The sequence below is a fragment of the Selaginella moellendorffii genome, unplaced genomic scaffold (genome assembly GCF_000143415.4).
Source record: "Selaginella moellendorffii unplaced genomic scaffold, v1.0 SELMOscaffold_77, whole genome shotgun sequence".
In the NCBI taxonomy this organism is placed as follows: Eukaryota; Viridiplantae; Streptophyta; class Lycopodiopsida; order Selaginellales; family Selaginellaceae; genus Selaginella; species Selaginella moellendorffii.
In genome coordinates this window covers 578,244-596,912 of record NW_003314338.1, presented here as the reverse complement: position 1 = coordinate 596,912, position 18,669 = coordinate 578,244, and the positions used below count along the sequence as shown (strand labels likewise).

Below are 18,669 nucleotides of genomic sequence, written 5' to 3'. Positions count from 1 at the left end.
GTGGTGCAATAGGACGCTCGAGAACACTATCCTGCTCTGTTTCCGCTGCCAGTGGACGTTTCTCGGGGTGGATCTTTACCACCTTCCATGGGCTTCCAGAGTAGGAAGAGGAAGGAGGTGGCGGAGGAGTGGTGGGCAGAAACGATGAGGAGATGGAGAGGAAGAGAAGCCAGGAGGAAGAGTTGGGAGGAAAGACGCCAGGATTGAGGAAGTGAGCAGAAATCTGGAAAAGAGAGAAGCCAGGATTAAGCAAGAGGAGGAGGAACAGAGGAAAACCAGGAGAAATCAAGAGGAGGAAAGGCAAGGATTTAAGCATGACAAGAAGCAAAAGGCCAAGTCTATGGAGCGCTGTATTTAAGCTTGGTGGCGGTGATCGTGGCTTGCTAGCGTTCATTCTATAGCGCCGTGGTGAAAGGTAGTGTGCATATAAGCTTTGGTTACATTCTATTATTGCATGGTTACAAGAAAAAATGATAGGAGTGATAGAAAGGATGTTATACTCGGCTTAAATCAGTGAAATGCTTTCTAAGCCCAAAAAATTTCTTTGTTTAATGTGTCGTCCCACTGACATAAATACGGCCTCCTCCAAGACCTTGAAGAGTTTTCTTGAAGGCTTGCTGCTAATGTATAACATCTGAGAAAAAAAGAGCACGAAAATCCATCCATGAGAAAGAAAAAAAAATTCCCACTGCTGCTTACCATTCGAGCGCTTGAAAATTGTCTTAACTCCCTGCAGAATAGAATCCTGTAACTTAGAAACGTAAAAGAAAAACAGTGTTGCAAAGAACCTCCTCTCGTCCCCCTCCTCCAAGAGATCCACTCCTCTATCATCTGTTAACGAAGATCAAATGCGATGGCGTCGCGGCAGTGTCGAGCTCCCAGCAGCTGTGCGGAGCATTGAGCTTCTCAGTCCCGATCATCCAGTGCGCCGGCACCTTGTGCGAGAACCTCAGCAAGTCCTTGCTGCGAAAGCTCCGCAAGCTCCCGGCCCCTCTGGCAAAGATGGTCTTGTATCCCTCCACCTTGATCAGCGACACCGCCGTCAACCCCGCCGCCTCCACATACGAGCTCACCACCTCCACCATATCATACGAAACTTTGTCCGGCCGAAGCTTCAAACTCCAATCCTTGTACACGGCCCAGATCTCTCCCTGCTTTGGATACACGCTCACGACATTGGCATGAATCCTGTCCACTTGCATCAGGTGCGAGAACTTGTTGAAGTGAGCCTCCGTCTCGGTCTTCCTCTTGCACTTGAACTGGCCGCAAGTCACCGTGAACCCGGCCGCCTCCCACTCGTCCGCCTCGTCCGAGATCACGTAGCGCTCCAGCCAGCGCAACCGGACTTTGAACGGGTTGAGCGAGACCAGCTGCTTGATCTCGCAGTAGAAGCGCGGCATGCCGTCCGTGTCGTCGTACAGAGCCCACACTTGTCCCTCGCGGACGTAGCTCTCCTTCCTGTCCGTGTCGAAGTTGTAGAAGTCGGGGTCCGGGACGAGGAAGTGAGATTCCTCCTCGACATTGTCGTCCTCGGGGGATGCCGGCTCAAAGTCCGGTTCCTGCGCCTCCATCGTCTTTGCTGGAGTTCGGTGCGCGTCCTCGTGCTGCTGCTGCTGTAGCTCCGGATTTATCTGCCGTGGTTCTTCGTGGAGTTGCCGCTCTTGAACTGGTTTCTTGTCCTCCTCGGTCGAGACTTTTACTTGCAAGCTTGGATTGCTTCCGGCAGCACAAGGCTCAGCTTGTTTCGGCAGTAAGTTCTTCTTACTGCTCGTGAAGTCCTTCGCTGGCAAGACGCTCTCGGTAACTGAGACGTTGTTCTCGGATTTTTCGCACGGCCGGAGATGTGGCGAGGTCTTGGCGGCAACATTTGCATTCTCGGGAGGTTTCTTCGTCGGTATACTCTCCGTAGAAGGGATGCTTTGTGGCACCACACAAGGCTCCGCTGCTTTTGAGGTTGCCTTCGCACTTTCTGGTGCTAAGCTGCTCTTAACTGCGACCTCCCTGATCACTCTCAGCGCTTCCAAAACGTGTTGCCTTCCTTTTACGGCCAGCTCCTGCCGGAGCAGTACTTGGTCCGGAGAGAGCTTCGCCTCTTCCATCCTGGCTCTCTTACTCGGGTGCCCGTCACCATCTTCGTCATCATAGTCGTCGTCTCTATACGTGACATTCTTCCTGGCTCTGTTAGATCTCCGCAAGCCGAACCTCAGGATCTCAGGAGGTACACTCTCCTCAGCGATTCTAGCCTCGTCGCTTTCCTCATCTTCGTCGTCATCGTCGTCATCATCGTCCTCTTCCTCCACCCTACTCTTCTTAAGTTTCTTTCTAAGGGCCTCCATATTCTTCTTCCTCGCCTCTTTCTCCTCTTTCTCCCTCAGCTTCGTCAGCTGCTTCTCGAGCAACTCTCTTCGCCGGTCCTCCTCTTTAGCCTTCTTCAACGCCTCCTTGAGCCTCCTCTTCTCTTCTCGCTCCCTCTCCCTCTCCGCCTTCTTTCTCTCCTCCTCTCGCCTCTTTTCCTCTCGCTCCCTGGCCCTTTGCTGCATCTGCTGGAAAGCACTGCTCTCTCCGTTAACTCCATTGGCCCCATTGGTGGTCTTCTTCTTCGCTGCCTTCGCAGGCCACGTCGACGTTTCCACCGGAGGAGTTCCGATATCAGTGGCGATGAACCCCGTTTGGCAGCGGTGACAAAGCAGCTGGTAGTTCTCAAACTTCCTGTAGTACTGGTACTGAATCTTGCAGTTCGGGCACTGCGTCCAAAAAGTTTGCTGGGTATTCGCACTAGGAGGCGGAGGAGGCGGTGGCGGCGACGGCGGAGGATCTGGAGCAGTTGCAGGAGCGGTCGTCGCAGGAGCCTCTGGCTGAGTTGAGCAAGAAGGCTGTTCAGTAGCATATCTTCCATTCTCCGGCTTCTTTATTCGAGTGCTCCTCTTCACGTCATACATGATCTTCTTGTTCTTGTCCGAGAGAACCATCCAGGCCTCGTTGATAATCTTGAAAGCCGGCTCCGCTCCGACCACCCTATTCTTGTCCGGATGGAGCATAAGTGCCATCTTCCGGTACTGCTTCCTGATGGTCGCCTCGTCCGCACAGGGATCCACTTGCAAGACCGCGTACCAGTCCTCGAGCCCGATGTGAGAGTGATGAGCAGCGGCATGGACTTCCACCACTGCGAGCATCTGCTTGGCACGCTCCAGGCTCGGGTAGAGCTGCAAGGCCTTGTTGCAAAACTTCCTCGCGGCGACGAAGTCCTGCTGCATATACTTCTTCTCGGCGAGTTCGGCTGCCTTGAGAGCATCATCTTTGTTACACTCCATACCACCACTGTTCACTGTTCCCTCTAAGAAAACTAGATCTATCTACGCGAACTTACTGGATTAGAATGGCTCTTCTAAACAGCAGCCCCGAGCACCAGAGAGTTTCCATGAACTTCCCAGCTTCCTTAAATCCTGAGAAAAGAAAAGAGAAAGTAAGACCTCTGCTAAGAACAAAGCAAAGAAAACCAAACGACAAAGTGTCATGGATGATATATAGGTATGTGACTGGAGTGTAAAATAACGAACACATCCATGACGCAAGTAAGCCCTAGAGAGATAGCAACAAACCAAAACCATCAAAAACCCACCTCGAGCTGTCGCGAATTCCCCAAAACCCTCGAATCCTGGAGTGGAATCGAGCAGCGCGGTGGCGCCGAGCGAGACGAGCGAGGGAAATCCAGGAACCCTAGCGTAGCGCCCGCCCGCTGTTAAAACCCTAGAAGCGCCGCGGAGGAGGAAGCTCGCCGGGGCGGGGAATGGAGGCGGGGATCCGCGATGGCGATGGATCGAATGGGACCAGGGCAGCAGGCGGCCACAATGCAGGGGGATGGAGAGAAAGAGAGAGAGAGCACGGCGATGGCGCCCTCTTGCGCCAATGGAAAACAACACTACTTTTTTCTAGCAGCTTTGCGAACTTACCCACGGTGTGAACGCATTAAAAGGGATTTTATTAAAAATTGTATAACATTAATTGTTTTTTGGGGGAAAAAGGTTGTTTAAAATAGCGAATTTTAAAAACTTGTGAACGTTTTGAATTGTTGGGGCGCCAAATCTCAAAGGAGGCATCATGTTCTTTAATTTATTTATTATAGATAATATTATTTTTATAAAAAGTTAAAATTCAAAAATTGGCCAATTTTATTATTGCATATACAATTGGTTGATTCCAAAGAATATTTATAAGTTAAATAACTTTTAGAATATTAGATTATGATGCTCACTCCCTTTCTTTGGAGACATGAAATTGAGTATTTTAATCAATTAGTATAATTAAATTATCTTCTAATATGTGTGTTTAGTAATGTTGCATCAATGACAAGTTTGGAAATCCTAGAAAAGTGGGAAAATTTTGAGAGTGGAATACAAAGTAGAGTAGTAATAAAAAAAATTCAGAACACTAATAGATGTATGATAAAAGTCTTCAATCCCAAATTTGCATAAGGGTAATATTTTGTTCTTATAAAATAATATCATATTATGACATTATAAGCCAATGTCCTTTTATAGTTTTCTTGATTGTTGATCCATCAATAAATATTACTCTTATTATGTATTTGCTATCTTTAGGTAAATTCATCAAAGTATATTTTGCCATCATTATCCATATAAACTTTTACTCACATGATTTGAACTCTACACATGCATGCACATACATGGAATTATACCCAAATTAGTTTTCTGAATTATCTTACACAAAACTTATAGAAGTAGATAATGTGTTCGATATAAATCAATCTTCTTTTCTTTTGAATGGACAATGCCAATTCAAAATGCTCAACAAAAATAACTAATAATGTAAAAATATCAGACACTAAATCTGTATTTACATTTTTTATTCTCAATTAACTAGTTATGAATGACAAGCTTCTAGACTTCTTTGGAGATCACTTTTATTATTCATTTAGAAAAAGAGTCAACTTTTATTCATGAAAAAAAGTGAAATCTTAGTGATAAAAATCTCACTTTAAAATGTACTATTGCAAATCCTCTCAATCTAAAGCATATTTCTAACAAAAAAGACTAATAGTGTTTGAATGAGCTTGGTCTCATATTGGGAACTTCTTCATTTATGCTTATAACAATATAGTTAGACATTGACATATGATAATATTCAAAAATGAATCAAGGCTTGGCATTAAACACAATTACATATATATTGAATAATTGTAAACAATTAATTTTTCTATTTTACTTTAATCACTTAACCACACTTCTAACCATTTATGAGAATCTCATTTATAACCTTCATAAATTTTATTCCTGACATAAGGACTTGCTAGCCTAGTGAATGGCATCTATGCCACCCAGTCTTTGCATTTGGTTTAAATACTTCTATATGTTTAAGCTTATAATAAACACCCTAAAAGTACTACTGATATATTAGCCCATTATGCCAAAGTTATGTCCATTTACCTTTGTCTCATTAGTAATCCTAGACTATGTATGCCATATTTCTGTTTTTCAAAGATTAAGGCATCTGTCCATAAGCAGTCATCCCAAAACCACACCTTAACATCCTTAGGATACCCAAAACCATAGGGAACAACCTTTCCCAATATCCCTTTTTTAGTCCTCATTAAGCCCCTCTTTGTTCATAGCTATGTTCGCCAACATTGCCACTGGGTTTAGGCTCAGAGGTCCAACCACTACATCCTATTGACCTCCTTGCGGCATAACCTGTTAGGTGCTAGCTTTGACCATATGGTCAATGTCGGTCAAAGGCAGGCTCAAGGGTATAAGGGACAAAAACCCTACCTTAGGGCTCACAGTGGAGTGGCGGCGCGGTGGAGCTTTTGAGGTAGCTTTGGGGTGGTTGGGTGGTGAGGAACCTCAAGAGGTGGCGTAGCATAGTCTAGGGCGACTAGATCTTTGTTTTTTTGCGCTGAATCATAACATTGGTATCAGAGGAGTTGGTTGCGATGGCCGACCAAGCTGAATGTTAGAATCCTATTGTCAATGGTGGTGCCAACAATGGTGTCGAAGAAGCTACGGAGATTTGGATCCAAGATGTGGTTCATAAGCTGCGAGCCCTTAATCGAAATCAGCAAGAGATGCAAGACAAGATGCATGACATGATGGATACCATGCATGTTGAGGCATTCGAGGCTAGACGTGGTAGTGCTCCAGGTAAGTCAGATACTAAAAAGTTGCAAACTTTGCAGCGTGAGGATGACGAGAACGACCATTTCGGTCAGAGGAATAGACTTTTGAATATGTGTGAATCAGCTTTAATGCTAGAGGGCGTGTTCCATGGCGATCCAGTGCAGATTTTACTGGATAATGGGAGCGATGACAACATTGTTTCGGCAAAGTTTGTTGTGGAGCATGGCCTGGATACACGAGGAGTTCTTCCATACATAATGGAAGGTGCAACTACCTTTGCTCAGAATTTTGATGCTTGTGTCAAGGGGTTGGAAGTGTTGATTGGCAAAACCACACTTGTGGAGACTTTTTATCTCGCGGATATCTATTGTGTGGGTCTCATTCTTGGGATGCCATGGTTGGCAAAGATGGATCCAGAGATAAAGTGGAGTATTAAGTGTATCTCGCTGGAGTATGGTGGTGTTAAAGATGTGTGGTTTGGTAATGGCATTCAACCACTAGTTATTATGCTCTCTGCTACATCTTTGAAACGAGCTTGTCATAATGGAAAAACACTTTCAAGTTACTTGTTGTTTGTTTGTGACTTGGGGGACCAAGGCACGTGTGGGGGAGAAGCAGTAATACAGGATGTACTTGATGAGTTTTCTGATGTTTTTCCATCTGAACTTCCTCATGGGTTGCCTTCGTTACGAGGTGTGGAGCATGGGATTACATTAGAGCTAAGGACGCAGACAATTTACTGACGTCCATTTCAGTTAAGTTATACAGAGGAGCAAGAAGTTCAATGACAAGTCAAAGAATTACTTGAGTTTGGATTTATTCAGCCAAGTAAATCTTTGTTTGGTGCTCCGGTCTTGCTTGTGAAGAAGGACGGTTCAATGCAGATGTGTATTGACTACCGCATTTTGAACAAGAAGACAGTGAAGGATAAAATGCCAATGCCATGTGTAGATGATATCCTAGATAAGCTTGGTGAAGCACGAGTGTTTACCAAGATTGATCTGAGGAGTGGATATCATCAAATTGCAATGGATGAAACATCTATCTCCAAGACGGCATTCAACACAAGCTTCAAACATTTTGAGTTTACAATTATGCTATTTGATTTGACGAATGCACTAGCCACATTTACTCGGTTGATGACGAAGGTATTTGGGCATTATTTTCATGAGTTTGTGGAGATTTTCTTGGACGATATTCTTGTTTTAGCAAAAATATGGAGGAGCATAAAGTGCATTTGCACAAGGTTGTTTTGTTACTCCGAGACAACAAACTTTATGCAAAGAAGAACAAATGTGAATTTGCAAAGTCAGAGGTGGAATATCTAGGCCATATTGTAACATCTAAAGGTGTCAAGATAGATATAAGGAAGGTGGCTGTGGTGGAAAACTAACCTATACCGACTACAGTGGCCGAGTTGCGCAGTTTTTTTGGTATAGCTAGTTACTACTGACGTTTCCAATATAAGTTTGCAGAGGTGGCTATTCCTTTGATGTGGTTGTTACGCAAGAATGTGTCATATGAGTGGAAAAAGCCACAAGAGGAGAATTTTGTGGCGCTAAAATGATTGTTGAGTGAGACTCCAATGCTTCGCATTGCTGATCCATCAAAACCTTATGAGGTGACATACAATGCTAGTGGTTATGCACTAGGAGGAGTTCTCATGCAAGAGGGACAACCTATTGCATATGAGAGTTAAATTTTGAATTCCACGGAGCAATACTATTCCACATATAAGCAAGAGTTATTCTCTATTGTTCATGCTTTGTGGACATGGCGGCATTATCTTTATGGTGCAGTGTTCATGGTATTGACAGATCACAAACCACTTATGTATCTTTTCACACAGAAGGAGTTGAACACTAGGCAAGCTAAGCTCTATTTCGTTAAAGTGGGATTTATTCAGTAAAATGGGACTAGGTACAAATTTTCAAGTATTTGAAAATGACGTGAAATTATATGTTTTTTGTCCAGGGGCTAGACATATCTGGGGCATGGTGACTAGCGCGGTGACTTTGTGTCCAGACTGAGTCCATCTGGTTGTATAATAAATCTCATTGTCAAGGTGAACAAGCCGAATCTGAAGCTAAAGAAGAGCGATGGCATGCACGCACACACTATTTGTTTGTTCATTGAGCATGTGGTGAGCTTTCCAAGATGAACGTCATTCCTATTAGCCAGACATATAACTTAATGGTGAGAACATTTAGATATTATTCAATGTTATCTTTTTCTAACGAATCTAATTGTGAAGGTGTAGCAAGAGGCATTGCTAGTCTGGAGAAGTCATTTAACTCATTTGACCCTTAGTGTATTTTCATGAAACTAAATAACATTCATATTATTAAGGAATTTCTCTAGTACCTTTTTTTTACGACATAGAGGCTTGCATTTCTTTCAAAGGTGATTTAGTAAAAGGCCTGAGGGCACATGCCATTTTATTTCTCAGACCGGTATTAAGATATACTAGTGCAAAGGGCCACATGCCATCACGCCTCCTCTGATTCAGATTCGGATTGTTCACCTTAAAATAAAATACATTAGAAACTTAGTAAAGGAATATTAATGAATCTCACCTTGAACCCGGGTTATGAATGCTCTTGCTACATCTCTTGCATGGTCTGGCAAGGTGATGGTGGCACTCTGCTTCCGCATCCAACCATGCACAACATTATCCACCGATATGCTCATGCTGGGATCCCTTGGATTCAGCACCCATCTCTTTTCTAGGCAATCCTTCGTATATCCGGAACTTGGCTTGAACCACTCCACAGTTACATTGAAGGAGTTAGTTTCCGCGTCCTCCTCTGCATCAGTGATGCAGCGCCCCACCCATATCATTTGTTTTTTATTACTGGGTCTGACAAGCACGACCATTCCTTTGCAGACTTGTACTGGATTGAATGCTGAATCCGGCTTCTTGTTCCTCGGCCCACAATAGTGATCCTCAACATCGTTATCTGTCACTGCATTTCCAGAGGACATTGTTCCGCTACTATCTGGTGCTCTGGGTTCTGGCCAAAAGGACTCTTCCAATTCTTCATATACAACCGGCCCATTTTGGATAGCAGATATAATCTTCTCCCAGTATTCGAGCAAAGGCTTGCACCTCTTAAAATAGGATTCTCCACCAAACACCAACCCCCTCTTCCAGAAGGCAATATGCTGTCTAATCCCGGCCACTATACTTTCCTGGTCTTTGAGTCCATCCGGGTGCATCGGCCGTGGGGAACCCTGAGGAATCATAGGTTCCCCAATTATGGGATCTCTCTTGAAGAGTTCAATGCCATCCACTGGCAGCCACACTGTGTCCCATTCTCTCATCTTGTACCTCATCACTGGAGCACCGTCACGCATGCTGAAATGAAACTGAAGAGGCTTGGAGTGGCCAATCAGCGTTTCGGATCCGTCCCTGATATAGCCTCTTACAAACCCCTTAAAGTCTGGAACCTCTGTCACAAGTGCAGCTTCAACAGTGCCTTTGATGCAATTTTGGAATTCATCGTAGAGTTGTGGGAGGGTGAGGACATTGGATCACCGGAGGGACTCTGCCAGGTGACTGAACATGGCATCGACGTCTTCATGAGTGTGCCCAACCATGAGAAAGCCAAGTGTAACCGTTTCAAATATGCCTTTGGCAACAAGCATCGCCAAGTACGCGAAGACGTACATGTTTTTGTTCTCATTGCCAGCATTGTCTGTTTGGAGCAGAAGATGGGGTGGAAGGCCACATCGGCCGCAAGAACTTCCTTGAGATTTTGCTTCGTTTGGATGAGGCTGTGCATTCACCGGGCGACCAGCCTCGTCGGAATGGCATGAGGCCTCACATGATAACCCTACAATCTGACGGCCAACATATTCACTGGGATGGCATGGGGCCCCACGCGATACTGCAAGCCTTTGCTCCTCCTCCAGCTGAACCCTGTATGGGGTTCGATCGACAAGGGCCTTATGCAAGGGTTGGCCGTTCAGCTCAGTCTGCGCACTTTGCAGAGACCTTAAGTGTTTTGCTAGGGACGCAATCATCATGTTTGCACCCCCGCCACCCCATAGAGGTACAAAGAAGTTCCCATAGTTCTGGGCACCATGCCCATGAGCGATTATGCCAAACAGAGACACAGGCAGCTGCATGGATGAAGAGATTGCCTTGGGGGCAGGATTGAGTCGAGGTAAGCACGTCTTTTTCTGGTCCATTTTGTCGTGGATGATGCAGAGGTAAGAGTCAAGTCTCTCCATGGAGAGAATCCTGTTATGATAATATGCAGTCCTGCAGCTTCTCTGCTCGATGTTGTGGTTGAGCCGCATTCTAACCAACGTCTCTCGCTCTTGAGCGCTGCAAGAATTCTTCGACAAAGCCATTTTGATAGCAGTGCACTCGTCACACTTTGAAAAGCTGGAGTACTTTCCTATACTCACATCCCTGAACCTGTTGCTCCACAATCTACTAAATCTAGATTGGCTCAGCTTCCTGTAGCCATTACTCTGGAGTTCCCGATTCACATCTTCCAATATGGCCCCCTTGGTATACATGGAAGGGAGAACTCGTTGGGTGTCTCGTGTTCCATCTTCCAAGAGGCGGGTTTTATGTGGTTGCTGCTCGCTACATGTCTCGACAAACCTCTTGAAGATTGCCTCTCCATATACAACATGACCCCTGGTTTTGTGCGTACCGTCGTTCCCATGGACTGCCTGTTGAACCCTTTGTTCCTCGAACTCAGTTTTGATTCTGTAGAATGTGCTTCGAGGGACTCCATAAATGATTCTCCATGCCTTCATGCAGACCAAACCCCTCTGGAAGACCATGCCCCCCACCTGATGTTCTGAAGCATCAACAGATGACCGTAATGCCTCATAGACAAAATTGCGAGCTGCCTTCCAGGACAATGTCTTGTATCTTGCTCTCTCCTCTTCAATAGCATCCCAATCAGCATGTTGATAGCACCTCCTCTTGCAACAAGAAACTGTCGAGACCATTCGAACCTCCATCGCCATTTTCTGCCTTTTCGGTTCGTTGCTCAGATCCCTTTGGCTGCGCTGTAGGAAGGTGTCCTTTCTTTTCCCATGAAGAGATGTTCTGTCATCAGTTGTAGTGGTGTTTGATTGTGAATCCTTCACATTCTCAAACACTAAATGCCTCAATTTCCACCGCACAATGCTTCCAATAGTCAGACTGTTTTCTTCTGTGTCAACAACCTCTAAAATCGCAACTCCAATATCATCCCAGCCCAATTCTTGATTAGCAACCGCATCTCTTGGATCGACAAATGTGGCTAAGCCCTCAGCTACCACCTCCCCCTCGGGGTTGTTTAGAAACACCTTTGCCTGAATCCATGTAGCACGGTTCTTAAGATCCACGGAGGGAACATGCGTCGCACTTGCGCTGTCCCCAACATCTACTTTCTTCTGCAGATTTTTCAAGGCAACAACAACATTTACCCCGACGACCATCTCTCCTCGTTCAATAGCGACCACATTCCCATCGAAGACAGTCTCTACTGATACAGCAGCATTGCCTTCCCCAAGCCTTTGACAGTGTATAACAAAGTTCCGATCCATAGACACAAGGGTCCCTTTTGCAACTCTCTTCCCACCATTCAAAATGTAAACCTTTTCCCCAACCCTGAAGGCCATTCTGAAAGTGCAGAAAAGAAGTTAAGACCATACAAAAAATGATTGGAGAATGGCCTAAATCATAACATACCAAATAGCATGAGGCCACATGCCATTATTCAAACATGCTATTGACACCCACGTGAAATTTCGCATTCACAAAATTGGCATGAGGCCTCACGCTATCTTTGGCCCCTGCTAGCCTGTTGCTATATTCCTTTTGCCTTGTTGCAACTGTATATATTTTTGTGTGCGTGACTAGTCACCCATACAAAAATATATACAGTTGCAGCAGCTTCCTAGTATGTTCACCATGGAATGGTTTAGGACCACATTTAGAAATGGCATGAGGCCACATGCCATCTTGGGCCGAATATCAAGAGGAAGCGGTAGCCACACCAAAGATAGTGCCGCTCGCAACACCGCAACTACTCGTAGCGCCACTCGCAACACCGCAACTGCTCGTAGCGCCGCTCGCACAAACTGCCACTCGCATAAACTGCCACTCGCAATGGCGCTCGCAATGCCGCAACCGCTCGTAGACGCATAAACCACAGCTCACAACGCCGCTTACACAAGCAGCGCTCACTACGCTTAGCGGAACCAAGAACACGGCGCACAAAAATGATAGACCTAGGAATGAGTTCGAGAATTCAAAAATAACACACGCTTGAACGTCACATCAAATCCTCTGACAAACCAGATCTTATGATTCCTCTGACAAATTTCAAACTGAGTAGCTTCTAGACTTTGCTGTCGGAGGTTGAACTTTGTCACATCATGTCCTTGCCTTGATCCAGCTGTGCTATGTCAGTGATTCAAACTTTGCCATGCCATGTCAGCGATCCGCGCCAAGATTATTCGCCGTGTAAAGGAATAATTATGCTGTGTGTGTACGTCCATTTATGGCAATATAAGGCCACACGCCATTCAAAGAATAATGCTAGTCGAGCATTTTTTGGTGCATTTTTGGGTTCAAAATTGCATGAGCCCACACGCTATAAAGTTTACCTGTACCAAAAATAGAAACAGCTTTATTTACTTGGGAATTTAAGTGGTTGAGGCATTTTTAAACTTACAAACACATGCCCTACTTACATTCATTTGGTTGCTTAAAATTCAAAAATATTATAAACATTTCTTTTTGCATTTTCAATGTTTTCAATTATGGTTTTTGATTTTCGCAGGACCAGCCTAGTAATCTATTTGCATCCCGTCATGTTTATAGCTAGCTTTCGTTTGTCCCCTTCGCTGGCCTGAGATACATCTGCTCGGAATCTGCCTCTTACAGCATTTGCTTAGAAAGGGCATCTTTCTTCACGCAGCATTTGCCACATGTTTAGGGTTAGGGTTTAGGGTTTAGGGTTTAGCAATTCAGTAGCTTGATAAACATGCAAATACAGAACTTGATGCAAAATCCTTTGATATGTCACAATGCCCTTAGGACCATAAACACATTTCAATAGAGAGGGTCCTTTCATTTCATAACTCCTTACATAGATCTTGGTGAAACCAGAGTTAGTGAAGTTGGTTTCTTGTGATCCCGCATCTGATTGTGATGTCCCTTTGCAGTGTCGATGGAAAGGTCAATGCACACCAAACTGTAGAATCTTGGAGCAAAATAACGGTCGGATCTATGGCAAATGCCCCTGAAACATTGTAAAGCTCGTGTGGTCTCATGTGGTGTCCGATCGAGATGCTTCTTTGCAGGGTCATCAAGAAGGACATTGTATACCATTCTGTAAAATCTAGTTGCGATCTAACGGTTGGATCTCCAGGAAACTCAAAACAATCTCGCGCGTGTTAGAATATTCTAGGAATATACTCCTATGTGCTCCTGAAAATGGCATGCGGCCCCACGCCATTCAAGAGATAACGCCAGATGACACCGAGCATTTTTTGGTGCATTTTTTGGGATCAAAATTGCATGAGCCCACACGCTTGAATGTCACATCAAATCCTCTGACAATTTATTTAGCTGAACATCTGGCATTTTTGGAAATACAAGATGCTTTAGAATATCCAATCATGCATGGTATAAATATAGCGAGGGTATTAAATGATATCCTAATCATGATCTTTCTTTTGGATTTCGCGTGCATGCAGTCCGAGGAATGATGACGTTGCGGATTTCTTTTGGATTTCACGCATGCGCGCGGCGATCCAGAAATTAATGGTGGCGCCCAAGTCCGAGGAATGATGACGTGGCGGGATTACCAACCGTCGTGACATTTCGCGCGTGTGAGGTTAGGTTTTGCATTTTGCTTTGTACTCGCGCTCGCATCGCGCTCCCACTCGCGCTCCCACTTCTCTACAGGTTTCTCGTGTGCATCGGCGTCCACTCGTGCTTGCATCACACTCGCGCTCGCATCGCGCTCGTGTGCATCGGTGTCCACTTCAAGACACACCCAGTTTGTAACTTTGCCGCCAACTCCGCCGCCCACTCCGCCACCCACACGCAGCCCACTTGGCGTCCCGGGAGATTTCAGCGCCACTCTCCAACTGTAAGTGGCAGAGTAGCCTTGCTGCTACGATCCGCTGCACACACAGTGCACATTCGCCAGCGAGTCCGGTTGTCACGCCTCCATTCGGCTTCAAATGGTAAGTCTTTTAGGCCAAGTAGAAAATGGCATGAGGCCACATGCCATTCAGTAGCAACATTGGCATGCACCGATTGGGCTCTCGAGTGCAGTCCGGTTACAGATGGCGTGTAGCCTCACGCCATCTTAGGATGCAGCCTCAAGACATCTGATGCAGTGGTGAATGGCGTGTGGCCTCACGTTATTTCCAGCTACTAGCTTTTCATCTGTCAGCTCTAATTGTTGTGCATTTCTGAACAGGCGAGGAATTGCGTTCTTCTTCCAGCCACTGTCAATGTGGATGCAGAGAAGGGGGAGGAGCTCACCAGTTGGACTTTCGGGATGGAAGGCGAGGATCTGAGGCTGTACAACATAGATGGTGGGAGAAAAGAATGCATGGGGATCCTCATCCAAGTGACAGACACTCCATGCAGTTCCATGCAAGAATATGGACTGGCACTTCTGGTAGAGACAGCGTCTGCCTTCAAGATCCACCTTACACATCCTAGCGGCTTCCCGGAGGGGGGCAGCGGCTATGAGGAATTCCTAGAGGGAGCTAGGGAGAGGTTGTCCAGGAGGCCCACAATTTCAAAGACGCTGCGGGTCTATGAAGATCACATGGAATCCACAGACCTCACCTACGGCGATGTTCAAAAACTATATTCCAACATTGAGCCGTTGAGAGTGACTCCAGTTCGCGAAGCAAAGGGGAAGGGGGTCGATCTGGAAACTACCTCGAAGCAGAAAAGGGTGGTCAAGCTCAAGCCGACGTCCGACTCTCCTGCTCCAAAAAAGAAGCTACTCAGTGATGCCATTGCCTCGGGTTCGAACACTACACCCACCAAAAAGAAGAGCCACAAAGAGCAGAAAGAGCAAGAAGAGGCAGCAAAAATCGTCGCAGATAATAGTACTTGTTACTATTCCAACAAAGTATATACAATCGACGTGAGCCGTATCGACATCCAAAGCAAATACAACCACAGGCTAGTATCTGATGAGTGGGTGGAGAAATTGAAGCAGAAGATGCTGGCAAGTCCAGTAACACCCGACATCGCAGACGTGATCCCCTACTACCGAACAATGAAGGGCGAGACGAGGTTTCCAGACTTGATCAATAGGAAGGTGTTGGACGATCAGAACATCTGGTTCTATGGCGTCTCCGGGCAGCATTCTAGCTTGGCGATGCAAGAGATAGTTGTGGATATTATGGTGGGCGAGGAGGTGAAGAAAGTCTTCAAGACAAGAGTTGTCCGCCTGATAAAAGGCAACTCGCCCCTCCGATCTATCATATACATCTCCCACGCGCAGAATGTCAAGCAAGAAACGTGCTACAAATCGGGTCTGCACGAGACATTGGCACGAACACGGAAGCTTTGGGTTCAACTGAAGAAGCCACAAAAACCAGGACAAGGACGTGCACTAGCAACTAGCGCCTGGCAGGTAAGCCTCGTTGCATGTGGCATAGCATGTGGCCTCACGCCATTTCCATTGCAGGAATTCTCGAGTCTTCTCTCGAAAACACTGGGGGTCAATGACACACTCAGCATCCATAACATTCTACTCGCGACAAAAGTTGTTTTTGACAAATGGGTAGATGTGCTGAGGAGGTACCATGACGGGGAGTTGCCAAACTCAATGGGTGTGGAGGACGGCCGGAAGCCCAATGATTTGAAGCTCAATGCCTTGCGTTTCTCGCGGTCTCTAGACGACGACGACCTTCTGACAGTGGCTAATGCTCTTCTACGTGGTGAGGTAGTCTTCAACAAGACCAAAATGACTCCCGGCCATATTGTGACATATGAGGACTTGTGCACGACTCTGAGAGCTCGTGCGCTATTGAAGGATTGGATCTTCGAGCAAGTGGCCGTGGAGAGGGTGAGCATCGACACCATGCAAGAGATGATGGAAGCGCTGGAGTTGTCAAATGAAGACATCGACGAGTACGTGAAGGGGGCCCCCAAGTTCATCGATCTGCTGCGGGATGCCACGAAAAGTAAAGCTGAGAAGTTGGATCAGTATCCAAATTTCATTAAGATTGATGTCGACCGCCGGCTTCAGAAACAGCTCGACCCCGCAGCAGAGGCCTATCGAGAACCTTACCGGGTATACTTGAATTCGGATGAGGATCAAAGGTGGAGGAGCATCGTTTCCCGCGGAGATGAGCAGGTCAAGAACATCTTTTGTGTGATGGACTTCACAAACGAGGAGATCACTCATGCAGACGAAGTCAGCTCCATCATTGACTTAATGGTGGGACTTGCGGAGGTGGAATCTTCAGTCCACTATATGATCTACGACTCCGAATCCTATCACAAGTTCTGGAAGGCCTTGAACGAGGTGAAGGCTCGGTTGAAAGGCAAGGAGATGTGGGAGATCCATGGGATAATGGCTAAGAAGAAGATACCGACGAATGTCCGCATCTTCACACTCGCCCTTGTTATTGGTCCTGTAGCAGAGTGGGACTGGAGTGACTTCCCAGCTTCGTTCGACAAGGCCAATCAAATTGATCTGAGGGAGGTCAATTTACCCGTGCCTGAGGAACTAAAGACGGCTATGGAGCTTTCAAATCCAAAGAAAGCTCCAGGTGCAGCATGGGAAATGCTCAGCTGGGTCTTCAACGCAATAGCGGGTGGGTCACCTGCTTCCGACTCCAAGGGCAAATGCGTTGTCGAGTACAACTGCGGCGGACTATTCTTTTGAGCCGCACTACTCAAGGGTGTCCCGTGTGTTGCGGTGACAAACTCCATTGAAGAGGTGACTTCAATGGAGCATATAATTACAGTTGCCAAAGAAAAACAGTATCTTCTCTGCGAACCTGGTGAGTACACACTTTAAGTTTAAATGTTATCTCACAAGCTCTGTATGCAGGAGCGTGGCCACCCCCAGATGCTGAAACGGCGTTAACAGCTACTGTTGAAGATACCCATGTTGGGCCGAGCTCACAACCTGCACAAGGTAAGGTCACGTGAGGCCTCACGCCATTTTGATTATAGATCGTTGTGAATATTCAGACACGAGGACTGAAAAGCACACTGGTGGCGCATCGAAGAAGGACAAACAGACAAGCAATAGGAAAAAAGGAGGTACAAATTATATTTGCAATGGCATGTGGTCTCATGCCATTCCTTGCAGGAGAAACTTCTTCAAAGGCAAAACAGGCAAGCACCAGCCAAGCTCAAACTGACAGTGGTCATAAAAAGCGAAAGCACGTTGGACAGTCGTCGAGATCAGAGGTGTTTGATTCGAAAAGGAAGAAGGGCAATGAAAAGATGATAGGTAATGCCTCGCGGTTATGGCGTGTGTGCTCATGCCATTCATTGCAGATCAAGGGCTGAGTGAAAGCAGGCAGTCACCACCTCATGACTCAGATTCCTATGGCGGACTCCCCTTCCCCAATCTCAATGGAGAGGTACAATGGATGAGGGAAGCTTTTCAAGTCAGGGCCACGTTTTTCTCATCTCGTCGTCTTCGAAGGGTGCAAGAACGTGCAGAAACCATGTTAAGACAGTCGGGTGAGGATACGGTCCTAGGTCACGCACTAAAACAGGCTATGGATGTCTTGTATTTTGAGATGGAGACTCGGCCAGATGATTTTCCCAAGATGGTCCTGGAAGAACAAGCCATCCAGCCTGAGCAGCCTATGGAAGAAATGCAGGAGGGGGATGAGGAGCCAGAGAAAGATAATGAGCAGGAAGAGCAGAAGGACGAAGAGGAGGACAAAGAAGAGGAGGACGAAGAAGAGGAGGACGAAGAGGACTTGGATGGTCCTCACAATGGTGACAATCACAATAACGACGACGACGATGATGACGACGATGGCCAGCCTGAGGTGGCCAAAGAGCAGCGGAGGAAGGTCATACAAGACAAACCATCAGGTAAATAATAGTACATCCATTCCTAACCTTTTACCATTTCTAACATTGTCCATGTAGGTCGCAGAGCAAATGGTAAGTAGAGATTATTCAGTTGAATTTACAAACTCTAGCCTTTAGTGTCGAGGAAGGATAGTGCCAAGCAAGGGTCGAAACGTATGTCCAATCCTTCAGAATCAGCAGTGCGCCCAAGTGATATCGGTCCTAGTTCCTCAATAGCAGTTGATGGTAAATACAGTATAGTCGATTCAATGTGCTAATGAGTTTGTTTTTAGTAGCACGGGAGGATACCATCTCAATCGAAGGGAGATATTTGGACATGCATATGGATCCGCCAGTGGACTCTACTTGGCTGCAAGAGTCATCAGAGCTGGTGGAGGCTACTATCCATATCAATGCCAAGCAAGCTGACCACGCTCCACTTGATGCTGCCCATACCACTGAGTCAATCTTGTCCACGTATCCAACTGACGG

The 18,669-nt window shown here is 46.1% G+C and overlaps 1 protein-coding gene across 1 annotated transcript; it reads right to left on the bottom strand.

Annotated features, from left to right (window-relative positions):
- Positions 1-421: 421 nt before the first annotated feature.
- LOC9642458 lies at positions 422-4,006 on the bottom strand. The gene is made up of 3 exons (XM_024660804.1): positions 3,620-4,006; positions 700-3,443; positions 422-634 (listed from the first exon to the last, which is right to left on the bottom strand). Exon 2 carries the CDS (start codon positions 3,309-3,311, stop codon positions 828-830), a length of 2,484 nt encoding a protein of 827 aa, XP_024516572.1. The 5' UTR covers positions 3,312-3,443; positions 3,620-4,006; the 3' UTR covers positions 422-634; positions 700-827.
- Between the last annotated feature and the right edge of the window lie 14,663 nt (positions 4,007-18,669).

Excerpts from the sequence above, each read along its gene's own strand:
- LOC9642458 (XM_024660804.1), bottom strand. The coding sequence starts at position 3,311 with ATGGAGTGTAACAAAGATGATGCTCTCAAGGCAGCCGAACTCGCCGAG.